The sequence below is a fragment of the Amblyomma maculatum genome, chromosome 1, assembly GCF_055883805.1.
Source record: "Amblyomma maculatum isolate TAMU_Amacu chromosome 1, ASM5588380v1, whole genome shotgun sequence".
Classification (NCBI taxonomy): Eukaryota; Metazoa; Arthropoda; class Arachnida; order Ixodida; family Ixodidae; genus Amblyomma; species Amblyomma maculatum.
The window spans coordinates 167607802-167621083 of NC_139344.1; the positions used below are offsets into that span (position 1 = coordinate 167607802).

Sequence of the window (13282 nt, forward strand, 5' to 3'; positions counted from 1 at the left end):
GCTTCCACGCTCCAGTTTTTATGATTCTTTACGCACTTCTTTCTGGTATGCATAAGAAGCCTTTAAAAAAAAAACACTACACTTGACAGTTAAGAAGAGGCACTGCAGTGCCATTTCGAGCTTTTTGTTCATAGAATTCACACCTATTGGCCTTAGTTGTCACGGTGCCATTCGCCACAAAACTAATTTTTCTTTCTGTTCAGAGAACGAACAATAAATATTCAACAAAGTGAATGTTAGAAACAAACATATGGTGCAAGGAAAAAATGGAAAAGCAAGTGCTGTACAACACGATACTGTCATATGCTGCACTTATTTGCTTCTGCAATTAGAAGTATCCCAGTTACCAGCCATATTTACGTGCTTAATAAGCATTAAACACGTAATTTGCTGACAGTATTAATGAATGAATGGATCTTTTCTTTCATCACCCATATCAACTCCATTGTTAAATGAGTAGGCTTGTGAAAATAGTCGGTCGAATGGTAAAGCATTCATTACTCAATTCAAGTATATCACAAGTGAATAACATTTCCTGAACACCTGCTTTGTGTATATGGAACTTGATATAAGCAAAATAGCACTGAATGCACCTGTTCATACTTAGGAAAGACAAAAATGCAGCCTCAGTCCCGAGCAACAAGAAAGGTGTCTAATAAGAAAAACTTCAACACTTCATACGGATGGAAGAGCAGAATCTTAGACGCACTTCATATGGATGGAAGAGCAGAATCTGAGACGACAGAAAAGCTTATTTTTCTTTTTAGCCTTCCTGTGACATGTTCCAGCACCAATAAAGCGCAACTGATGAAAATAAGAGCAAACAGCAGTATATGAGCCCATCACAAGCAAGAGAAAAGCAAAAACAAAGGCTGAGTACCAAGCTCGGGTACTTGCTCAGGAATATCATAGCCCAACATCTGGAACTGCTCATCCATCTTCTCATTAAGGCTTGAAGTCAGTTGTGTAAGATGGCCAACCAGCTTTGTTGACCTGTACTGAAACCCTAAAACAAAATAAAAAAGTGATAAAAAGTCAGCAAAGAGCAAGTTCATCCACCTCATGAGCGGTAGCTAAACAGAACACAGTGAGGAGCCTTGAGAACAAATGCTTTTGAAATTACAAACCAGAATTTCTACTAAGGGCAAATATATTTTATGAAAATGGCAGAATACTGACAATTGAAAGTGTGTGTGCGTGGGGAAATGGGAGGTGGGGGGGGTGAGCAATACACAAAGTATAAAACTGCCAAGAAATAATACAACATGCAGGCAACCGCATTTTCAGAATAACACCATTCCACAATAAAAAGATAGATTTAAGATTTAGTTTTACAAAGGGTGCTATCAATGCCTGCATGCTGCAAAAAAAAATAAAAAATGTTACCGAGCAACAAGCACTACAACCAACAAAAACTCATTCAAGCCAAAGCATCAAGACAAATTCTCTGAAAGTTGAAAATGCACAACAGCTAGTAAGAAGGCTTTGCACAACAATGCCAAGAAAAATCTACGTTCTTCTAAACACACTTCTTTCTCGCAAGAATTCAAAACTAAACAGTAATCAATTCAGAGACGCCGTAGTGGAGGACTCCGGAAATTTCGACCACCTGGGGTTCTTTAACGTGCACTGACATCGCACAGCACACGAGCGCTTTGCTTTTCGCCTCCATCGAAAAGCGGCCGCCGAGGCCGGGATTAGATCCCGCATCCTTGGGAACAGTAGTAGAGCGTCGTAACCACTGCGCCCCCCCCCCCCCCCCCCCCCCGGCGGGGTGGTTCCAAAAGAATGTACATTTTAACAATGATGCCACAATCTTTTCGAAGCAAGATTCTCCATATGATTCAACTGTTGTCCCTGCAGTGGTGACAGGACATATGAAAAGCTTCTATGCAGGGCATCTTATTAATTAGACTTCATTGCTTTTGGTTACAGGTGAATATATACTAAAGTAAAAAGACCAGTACTCACTATATTTTCAGAAGTTTTGTTCCAAATTCAATTAATAAATCCAGACCAACTAAGTGAAGTGTGACAAAGCCGGTGAGCCAATTCGCCTGGCAGCAGATTTATTATTGTCATGCCTGGCAACCCTACTTCCCAGTGTGTGCATGAGTACTGCTCGACACTGCCTGCTTCACATCTGTACATGAAGGCCAACAGGAAAAGGACTAAACAGCGCAAAGGACGAAGACAAAGATGAACGATGCACAGGAAGAGGATGTGGTGGCTCTCGCATGTGGATTCTGCCGCCTATCCACGTTTAAGCTTTAAGCATCACCTCTAGGAAGGCATGGCCCCATTCAACAAGCCTCCCACAGCACCGTGACATCACCGGGCCCACATATTCACAATGTGCAGTATGGGCCAATGCACCATGCTTGGTGCCCCTGTGTTTGCATCCTCTGCAGTTTTATGGGAGAACATTTGAAACACCTGAAATTCTTCACAACATCTGCACTTCAGTGGGGGAATTACTCACTGATATCCTATCAAAATTCCTATCAGCCATGAGCGTGCTCACGGCTGACATTCTGACATTCTGACAGGGTAGTGCCTGCTTTTCAAATGTTATAAGCAAACTAGTATTCATGTTTTGTATTCTGCCTTTCTTTTTTTTTTCCATTACAATTTTTCCCGTTTGCGATTCACAGGTCCCTGACAGCACCTGTTGCAAGCATATGCACGCACACACAGAGAAATAGAAATAGGAAACGAACATTATTATGAGGGTGTTTGAACACTTGAGTAAGGTAAAAATGTGATAACAATGCAGTATAGAAAATTGCCAGGCAAAATTTTATGCATGAGAAGTAATCAAGCAAAAAAAAAAAAACAATTCCAAGGAGCATGCCATGACCAGCAGTCGTAGTGTTTCCATTTTCCCAAATAAAGTAGAATGCCTACAACAAACCGCTGCACCATGCTATCTGTAATGGCAAGAAGTGACAAGAGAATAAGGAAATATGTGACAATGCAAAAAATGAGCACATCATTCCCGACTACGACAACACTAACCAGAGTCCAAGCAAGGCCATTCCAAGCAAAAATCTAGGAGACAGTGGACGGAATGGCAGGAAAGAGTAGAGAAAGGCAGACAATTTATTCATCGAGCAACAGCTAGAGGCCTCTGCTAAAGCACTTCAGTCCTACACCAAACAAAATAATATAATACAGTCGAACCCGGATATATCGAACTCGAAGGGGATCGCGAAATAGTTCGATATATCGATAATTCGATATACAGAAATCGGCTTGTGACGCACTTACGATGCGAAAAAACGATACCGTATTTGTCGCGTAATCAACCCACTCGCATAATGAACTCACCCTCCACTTTTGCACCCGAAAATTTGGAAAAAAAAACTTTAAGGCCAGCTCGCTCAAATGCAAGCGATTGAAAGAGCTCAGAGACAAGCGGCAGTGACAGAGCGAAAAATTTCAAACTTGTTGGAAATGCGTCCTTCTCGCTGCTCGAGCCACCCCGGCCGCTCAAAGCAAAGTTTGTGTCGCCGCGGCAGAAATCGCAAGCGTTTTCGCTTGCATGTCAATGGCGCGCGTCACTACGTTTCGGTCGTCTCATCCACAGCTCATTTCTTGGCAGCGTGCCAAGATGCTGCGCAGCGATAACGTCAGGGCGCATTTATCTTTTGATAGCTCCTGCGGTGGCGGGGAGCGAACTTGGCAGAGTGCCCGTGATGGCTTGATTGCACAAGCCTGGTTCGATTTATCCCGCCGTGCTTGGGGCGGATGTCAAGATCGCAGCAGCTGACCTCGTGCTTTCGTTGATTCATACATGCAAGGCTAAACGACTTCCGCCAAAAAAAGAAAAGAAGAAAAAAAAAAAACCTGCCGCTTCTTAACGTTTGAACAGCACAACGATAAGAAAGGATAACTCGCAAAAAAACAACGACAAACAAACAAACAAAAAACAGAGCGGCCGCTTTTTAACGACCGCAGGCGCCATAGTCACGTCAGCCGCCGCGCAGAGGGTTTGCAACACACGCTGGAGAAAGCGTCCGACGCCTGTCTGAAAACAGGCTGAGCTGGCTTGGCGCATGCGTAGCCCGTGCTGAAGGAGAGAGATAGCTCGGCAAAAGGATGGGCACACCCACGCACATGGCTTGCAAATGTCATAAGTTGCCGCGCGGGAAACGATAACTGCAGATGCGAGCGCCTTTGGGGAATGGGCGCGGCGCTGCCCAGACCAGCCGTCGCCGAACTGTCCCCTCTCATTCCTTCCGCGCGTGGCTTGAAAACGTCACGCGGCAAACGGCCAAGGGTGAAGCGATTGTCTTTGGGAAAGGCACACTTTCCAGTGCGGGGTGCGGAGTTCGATATATCGAACGACCGGTGAAATAAAGTTCGATATATGACGCGGCTTTCCTATACTTTAACATGGGATTTTCAAGGGGATATTCCGCGAGTTCGATATAACCAAAATTCGATATATCCGGGTTCGATATAACTAGGTTCGACTGTAATAATAATTGGGTCACAGGAAGGGAAAGGCGCAGTATCTGTCACACTTGCTCTGTGGACGCCTGGGAGGAAGGTGGGAGTGAAAGTGGAAAGAGAGAAAGGGGAGCCGTAGTGGAGGGCTACGGAGTAATTTCGACCACCTGGGGATCTTTAACGTACGCTGACATCGCACAGCACACGGACGCCACTTCGTTTCGCCTCCATCGAAACGCAGCCACCGCGGTCGGGATCGAACCCGGGAACTCTGGCACAGTAGTCAGGCGTCTTACCACTGCACCACCCCGATGGGGCCAAACAAAATCAGCCTTACCCTGCTGTGGTTTGAAGGAGTCACCACTAAGGTACTGCAAGTGGTCTGACGTACAACTCGTAGAATGCAATGGTTGATATAATGAGAGTTCACCTTGGCTCACTTCACTATATGTAGCATCGCAAGTGCTTGTTCCTCCAACTTGAATTCCCTGGCTTTTTAGCAACTGCTGGTGACACTTCCCATCCAAGTCATCGTTAGCACTGGCCATCCTGAGACTGCTGCTGCCAGTGCCAAACATTTGAGGCTGTGTATCCGTTTGGTCGAACTCATTTTGAGTCAACTTCAAGCTCACAACAAATCCATGGATAAGCTGTTCATCCTCCTGAAAGCAGGATTAGAATCAGAAAAAAAAAAAAAAGAAAAGAAAAGCAAGTCTACTTAACACTTTGAGTATCGCTAACTCACCCATACGTACTCCGCTCCCCCAATCACACCAGTATTCACAGCATAAAATTAGAGGATTCAAATAGTTCTTGATATTTTGTTTACGATGATTTCCTAATTTGAACTTTGGATCAATTCAAACATTTTTCCTGGTCCTTAACAAGGTTTCATTTAACGAATATGAAAGAAAAGTTGCTGCACGAAAGTTGAAGAACTGTTTTTAAATTCTCTGCAAAAATAACTCATTACACAAAGGGCACGTATAGTTACTCAATTTTGTAGCAATTAAAACCTTTTTTTTTTGCCCTAATAAACAAATACAAAAGCAGTGGAAATTTCTTGAAAGGGCAAGAACTAATACGAACTAAAATAACTGTTTGTATGATGCTGGGGCATAGCCAGGAAATGCAGTATGTCTACTCCAGGTGTCGGCCATGTTAGCCCCAAACAAAGATATGCATCATGACGCTTCCATCTGCTCAGACCCTGCTTTCTGTACCAATTTAAAATATAAATTCCTGTGTCAACCAAGAGTTCTGCCCTTCTTACTGCCACCATGTGGCAGGATCTGCCAGAGTAGGCCAATATTTTTATACTCATAAACTGCAGATCATCCCTTTGAAGCTTTTGATACAACACTCTGCAACACATAATATCAGTGATTTGCAAAAGACTATTCTCAAAAGTTCCACTGAAGCCTCTTTATTTTTGTTCTGTCCTTTTGCTGGCAGAGAAGGCCTTACAAAGCCAAGCCTACTATTGCACAATCAGCATAAAAATTATGTTAGTGAAAGCCCGTTAATTTGAACCTCGATAATTAGAATTTTCGGAATATTTGAACTAGACTACTCGGTCCGACCAAGATCCGACAAAAAAGCTCGTTAATTTGAACTCGAGTCAGTTCCACTACGGATAATTCGAACTACACGCCACCGTGTTTTGGCGGCTTGGCACACAGCAAGTGTCCAAAAAAAAAAAAACCTCCACAAAAGAGTGGCATAGTTCGAGGCTGTGCATGGCCATGTAGACAGAAGATGGAACCAGGTAAAACCATGGAAGTGTGGGTAAAGACTAAATGGCACCTTGACCAGCGCGGCAGCCGGCGAACGCCGGAGGGTAGGAGTTTGCAGCGGCGGCTGCCTGCTCTCTTTTCTGCGCAACCTCCGAAACTCACAACTAAATACTCATTAATTCGAGCCTTGTTAATTCGGAAATACAGATATGTACTGTCGGCATGGTCCCAGCCAAAGCCCATGAAAGGCTATGACTTCAGATCTCGCTACAGGTTACACTGGCTTTTTCTTTTTTTTCTTTTTGCAAGTCATCCATCCTTCCACCTATGGGTCGTCAACATAAGCATGTGGTCAGCCGCGATCATTTAGCATAGGTTCACTTCAAAAGGCGCTTGCTGGTATCGTGCGTTCCAATGATTGAGTGGCAGTAGGCAGCGCCCGCCCCAATCACCCATGGAATGATAAAGTGAACATACTGAAAACAAGGCTTGCGCAACCGGACAAGCGCTGGCACTTGCCAAGTTCGCTTCCCCTCCTTGCTAGAGCTGAGGTCAAAAGGTAAGCACACCGTGATGTTAGTGATGTTATCGTTGCGCAGCATCTTGACACACTGCCAGGAAATGCGTTGTGAACAGTGACGGCGTGGAATAGGGGATGCTCTAATGGCTGACACTTTTTGTTTTTTTTTAATTCTTAGGCAAAAACCCTGGGTGAGTGGGCTCATTATGTGGGTGGGTTCGGTACGCAAGTAAATACGGTGCACTTTCTGTGATGCAAATGGTTCTTGTTAGTTTTATCGGGAGCATTCAATTAATTTGAACTTTTTTCCCAGTCCCATGCAGTTCGAATTAACGAGCTTTTACTTATTGTTTTTGAAAAATTGCTGTAGATATTTCTAAAGTAATGGTTAAAAAGCTGTGCTGCAATGAAGTTAGAGTAAAATGCATGAGTGAAATAGCAAAAGAAGCTTCTGCAATACCTCTCAAATGTCTGGACATACGCTATAACAAAACCACATCAAAATCACTAGCTTCACCCTTCTACTCTGCAACTCAAGTCCTTTAGCCTGAGATGAAAATTTGGAGCTGCATCATGTTAAGCTGATTCGATTATGAAAAGGGTAAGATTAGAGTTGGTACAGTGCCATTAACCTAGCACACTGGCAGTTAGACAATACACGCCAAACATACTTTTCAAGAGTAACGGTGGCCACTCTACAGTGTCACACGAGTTAAAATATCATTTCGTGCTTACTTTTTCAACTCAACATTTAACTCAATCCTAAGGACTTGAAGTAGTAATGAGATTCCACTGTATTTGTATGAGCTCAGCCTCTCTGTCTGCCGCTCCACCCATTGATTCCTAGTCAACACGAGCTGCACAACCATAGTCGCACTTTGTGCTCAAGAAAGGGTGTAAAGACCCCCAGCATGTCTTCTTGGCTAACATACCTGCCGGCGCCTCATCTTCTCCCGACCAATGCGAGCACTTTCACTGGCCGTCTTCCGCTGAAAGGTATACAGCCTCTCCAGGCGTTGCTGCCGTGCTTCAGCAGCCTCTGCCATACACTGGTCCGAACTGCGTTTCTGCTGCCTCCGATCAAGTTTCTGTTTCATGATGAAGTCATGAATTTCAGGCGAGCCTTGGAGCCGTGCATTCGTAGCAGGTGCCACTGAATTCCCTTCATGTTCTGCTAGATGCAAAGAATAAAAAGTACCATAAGAACTATTCAACTCAGACATGATGTAGTGATTTCATATTTCATGCTCCCTACCTTGACAAAGTACACAAATCAAAGCTGCAAGAGTATTACAAATAGGAGGTGCAGTAAGTGGCCAATGGAGAAAGAAAAGCAGCCTAGTCTCACGAGGCTGCCAGTAGTTAAATTAAAGAGTAGTTTCCAATATATCTGCACTGCAAATCTCCCATGTATATCAGGCCATAGCACAACAGCGTTCACCCGTCTAGCACGCCATGCTACAAATACAGATACTGCCTCAAAAATCAAATATAAGCAAATTGCTAAGCCTCTCAGTAGCCTTTATAAAGTGGCAACACACATTTCAACCTACAGTACAATCAACCTAATGTTTGCCCTCAAAAACAGCATTTCCAGAGCTGTCGATCAATTTCAGCTTCAGATGTACAGCAAGATGCCTCAAAACTGAAACAAAAAGAAAAAGAAAAAAAAAGAGAACAGAACAGTGTTTCAATCAAAGCTAGGTAGTGACTGAACATCAGGAAGGTATTTTATTGCTGCACCAATGTGCTGGTATGTTCTGGTAATACCAAAAACCTGAGCAGGCAAGGGCAGGACACATGAGGAGCTTGTGACATAGTACACGTGAAGGAAGCCAGAAGTCACTGAATCTAAGGAAAGTATAGATCTTTTTTTCAGTCTGTGGAACTGACTAGTAGGAAGTCAGAAGTGTAATCAATCTTTACTATAAATATAACCAATTCGAAAGTAGAAGAAAAGGCAATCACATGCCACTGATGGGATACAAACCCACAACCTCCACACAGCATGCACGGTGCTCTACCAATAGAATTATGGTAGTGATTGCCCAACCGTTTACTTTCGAGCGTACTTAAGTTGAGTGCAGCCCAACCTTGAGAGTAGTCATCATCGCCACCCTCAACCATAGTGAGGGATGCGAAACGTAGTCGCACAGTGAGGGCAGCACTTGTGTTAAAGCCCTCTTTCACTATCTATGCCATCAAGACAGCTAAAACCGAGATGCTCATTAAAGGAGTATAGACACCAAATCTTGATGCCATTTTTCTTGCTAATGATGCATAAGATGCTCCTTTACATGGATCACCACGTTGGTTTAGCCTACAACCGCTAAATAATTTATATTTCAATTTTCTCAGCAATCTCAGTTTCAGCAGCCAAGAGATGGCTGTGATGTCAAAATCAAGTCTAGGTCACGCGCGACATGAAACAAAAGCATTATAATAGCTGACTCTTCACTTGTTGCGATTCCTTCCATGAGGCAAGCTGGCCTTAGCGTCGTCGTGAATTCAAACGACAAAGGAATGATTATATCGCTGTTTTTTTTTCATTGCTCATGTGACCTAGACTTGACTGACGTCACAACCGTTGCTCAGCTGTCGAAACCAAAACAGGCGAGGAAAGAAATTAGATTATGAATTATTCAGCGCTCGTAGGTGGTTATCACATGGTGATCCATGTACTGTAATGTCTTCTGAATAATATAAGGAATACGAGGGGGTGCTGAGAAGTTCCTGGCTTTGCACACAAATAATGTAGTTAGAGTTTTGAAAGTGCACATTTATTCAACATATTCCCCCCCGAGTCGGATGCACTTGTTGCATCGTTCTTTCAGCTTTTCTACTCCATTTTAAAAAAATTATGTGACAAGTAGTCAAACTAGCTTTCAGCAGCAAGTTTGACGTCAGCAATGTCGTCAAAATGACGACCCTTCAGATGTTTCTTCAAGATGGAGAACAGATTGTAGTCAGAAAGAGCCAGGTCAGGTGAATAGGGGGGATGGTGGACTAATTGGAAACCGAGGGCCTTCACTTTGATAGCCAAACTTTGGACGTGTGTGCAGGTGCATTGTCCTGCAACAAAAAGATTTCTTTGTTCAGCTTTTCCCAGCGGTTCGTCTTAATTACCTCTTTCAGCTTGTCGAGAAGGCCGGCTTAATATTCTTCGCTTATACTGCAGCCCTGAGGTGGGTATTCCACCAAGAGAACACCAGCTTTGTCCCTGAAAATGGCCGCCATGACGTTTTTGGCCGATTTCTGGGCGCGGAATTTCTTCGGTCACGGGAAACATTGTGGCGCTATTCCTTTGACTGTTCCTTGGTTTCGGGATCATAAATATGGAGGCATGTTTCATCCTCAGTCAATAATCTATCCAAAAAATCTTTTCCAGAATCAAAATGGGTCAAAACAGCTCTGGATGCCTCAGCTCGAGTCTCCTCTTCACTGTTCAAACATTTTGGCACCCATTTCACTGAAAGCTCGCGCATGTCTAGGATACTGGTAATAATAAAGCCAACATGCTCCCGGGAGATGTCCAATATCTGGGCTATCTTTTTGGCGGATATTCTCCGATCCTCAAGAATTGGCTTATGGACAGAATCGCTTGTTTCCGGGTCTGCAGAGGTCGTGGGGCGTCCACTAGGAGGCTCCCCTTCAACAGTGAAATTCTCAGTCTTGAAATGAGCAACCCAGGTTTTCACAGTGCTGTAGGAAGGACACTTCTCCCCTAGTGTTTGTGACATCTCACTGTGAATGTCCTTTGCAGACTTTCCCTGCAGAAACAAAAACCTCATCGCGACCCGTAACTCCACAGGAGTGAAACTTTCTTGTGCCTCTGCCATCTCACGTTCTGCATGAAATTAAAAATAGTTTTAAAAATCAGAAACAGCCGATACTTACGCAGTTATATAACAAGGTATAATGCTTTTTTATGGTACCAAATTAATTTTTCAATTCGGCATCAAAGAGGGCAAAGTCAGGAACTTCTCAGCACCCCCTCGTAAAACTCGAACCCCAAATTAGATATCTATACTAGTTTAAATGCAGCTGTTGTATTAACACTATTGTACGTCTACCTGTTTTTGAAATTTAAAAATCTGAAGTGGGAGGAAGAGGGGAGTTGAATCAACTTGCATTCGAAACCAGGCATGGCACTGGAAATAAGGCAAGACAAATGAGGTATCAGGGATGCTACAGCATAGTTACGATTTTATGTGTGCTCTACAGCCCTCCTGGTAGCCCACAAAATAGACTTACAATCCTGTAAATACAGTAAAAGCTCGTTAATTCGAAATTGCTTAATTCAAACCGCCGATTAATTCATACTGATGCCCGGGTCCCTGCAAAGCCCTATGTATATCAATGGGCCAAAATTCCCCAATAATTCGAACAAATCTATACCCATCTCTCGTAAACAGAAGTCGCCTCGTAACGAATACAACGCATTGAATTTCTTTTTAATATGCACAACAATGAGAAAGAATAAGGCAGCACGCATTTTGGCACGCATGAGGCGAGACATGAATTTCCTTGCTAGAGCCTCCAGCGCATGCTATAGCAGGTTTTTGCTGACGCGCGGGCACTGCTAATGGGCCGATGCTCCAGCGCAAGCCGTTGCAGGTTTTCGTTGAGCTGCGGCGGCCGCGATCGGCAGAAGCAGCTCCACGGACTACGAGCACTCTTTTGCACTTGTTTCCATGTGTTGCATGAGCTTGCTCATTGGTTTGGTATCTCGCCGGTGACACTCGTCAACTGTGTGACTCATGGCGAGCCGTGGAAAGTACTCGGCAAAGGACTTAAAAACGAAAGTGGAAATACTGCAGGCGATCGAACGTGGTCTCTTAACAAAGACAGCAATTGCTGAGAAGTATGCCATCAAAAAAAGCACATTGTCTACCTACATCAAGAACGAAGACTATTTCAAGCCTACCAAAAGGAGATTGAGCCCTCGCGGAAAAGACAACGAACGTCAGCTTACCCCGAGATGGAGACTGCTGTCATTACGCGATAAAGGATGTTCGTAGCAGGAATATTCCATTAAGTGGACCCATCATTGCTGTGAAGGCAGTGGACTTCGCCGGCCAAATGGGCATCAGCGACTTCAGCGCATCGGAAGGCTGGTTATCTCGTTTCAAGGCCCATGCACGGGCTTACGTTTAAAATCATCTGTGGAGAGGCAGCTGCAGTCGACAAAGAAACCTGTGAAGATTTGGTCTCAGATGAACTAAAGGAGTATCTTGCTGATTACTCGCTCACTGATGTCTTCAATGCTGATAAAACTGCACTTTATTTTAAGTTGCTCCCAAACAAGATTATGAGTTATAAAGGCGATAAGTGCTCAGGTGCCGCAAAGAAAGGGTTACCGTGCTAGTGTGAGAGAACATGACGGGCACGGAACGGTGCCGCTTACTAGTGATAGGCAAAGCAGCGAAGCCTCGTTGCTTTAAAGGCCTGAAGACTCTCCCTGTTGAGTACACTTCGAACAAAAAGTCATGGATGACGCAAGCAATCTTCAAGGACTGGTTGCGCACACTAGACAGAAAGTTCACGGCACAGATTAGGAATATTCTTTTGTTCGTAGACAACTGTTCGGCACATTGTGACGTCAACGGACTGAAGGCGATCTGCCTGACATTTTTGCCAAAAAATACTACTGCTTTAGTGCAGCCTATGGACCTAGGGATTATTAAAAATCTCAAGACACTGTACAGGCGCCACCTCCTAGAGCGTATTCTTGTGTGTATGGAAAGTGGCAAGCTGTACGATGTCAACCTGCTCGGAGCTTGCCACCTGCTGGCAATATTGTAGAATGCCGTCAAGGCAAACACCATCGCAAACTGTTTCCGCAAATGTGGCTTCAGTAAAACCACAGAAGCCTGCAGCACGGCAGACTTTGATTCAAGGTGATGACTTCATCATGCTGGACCTGCCTACACTGTTTTATCGGAGGATGTTGACTTCGAAACTTTGTGGACGTAGACAACAGCGTGGAGACAACAGGGCCTTTAAGTGACGCCGAGATTATCGAAGCTGCGTGCAGCCAGCAGCACGACTCACACGCAGCGAGCACGCCTGACAGAGACGACAAGTTCGACAAAGAGAACAATCTGTTGCCACCCCCGAGCGCATGTGAAGCAGCACTGGCACTCGATCTGGCTACGCGCTATTTCTCCACCGATGAGAATTCAGATGCTGCACTGGAGATGTTGGGCAAGTTGCAGACAATGCTTCTCGAGTCGCGGCAAAGAAAGCGCATACAAATGCAAATCGCCGATCATTTTCATTTTGATATGCTTCGATCGACAGTCTATTGTTAATAAACATGTTTTTGAAGCACAAATAGTGTCATATTTTATCATTAAGCTTAAAGCTCATGCCGGTACATTTCTTATTAGTTCCAGGCGCATAAATTTATTGGCTATCTTTATTTCCTTTGGTGTCGACTCATGATTTTATTACCCGCAATCGCACACCACAATGTGCAGTAGTGCGTATTCCGCGACAACAATCCCAGATATTAGCTATTTTGGCTTCGGCCCGAGCAGCCAGGTGTGATGGCACTTTTTTCTTTTTG

General features: G+C 44.2%; 1 protein-coding gene across 10 annotated transcripts in view; it reads right to left on the reverse strand.

Annotated features, from left to right (window-relative positions):
* LOC146204829 (uncharacterized) overlaps positions 1 to 13282 on the reverse strand; it is a 175849-nt gene that overhangs the window by 135323 nt on the left and 27244 nt on the right. For 7 of the 10 annotated variants that reach the window (XM_084589536.1, XM_084589533.1, XM_084589527.1 and 4 more), the window contains 3 exons: positions 7644 to 7885; positions 4793 to 5117; positions 881 to 1006 (listed from right to left, as the gene is read on the reverse strand). In XM_084589536.1, coding sequence (XP_084445662.1) covers positions 881 to 1006; positions 4793 to 5117; positions 7644 to 7885 — 693 coding nt within the window. The remainder of the gene's footprint in view (positions 1 to 880; positions 1007 to 4792; positions 5118 to 7643; positions 7886 to 13282) is intronic. The other 3 variants (XM_084589534.1, XM_084589531.1, XM_084589535.1) reach the window with 2 other exon arrangements.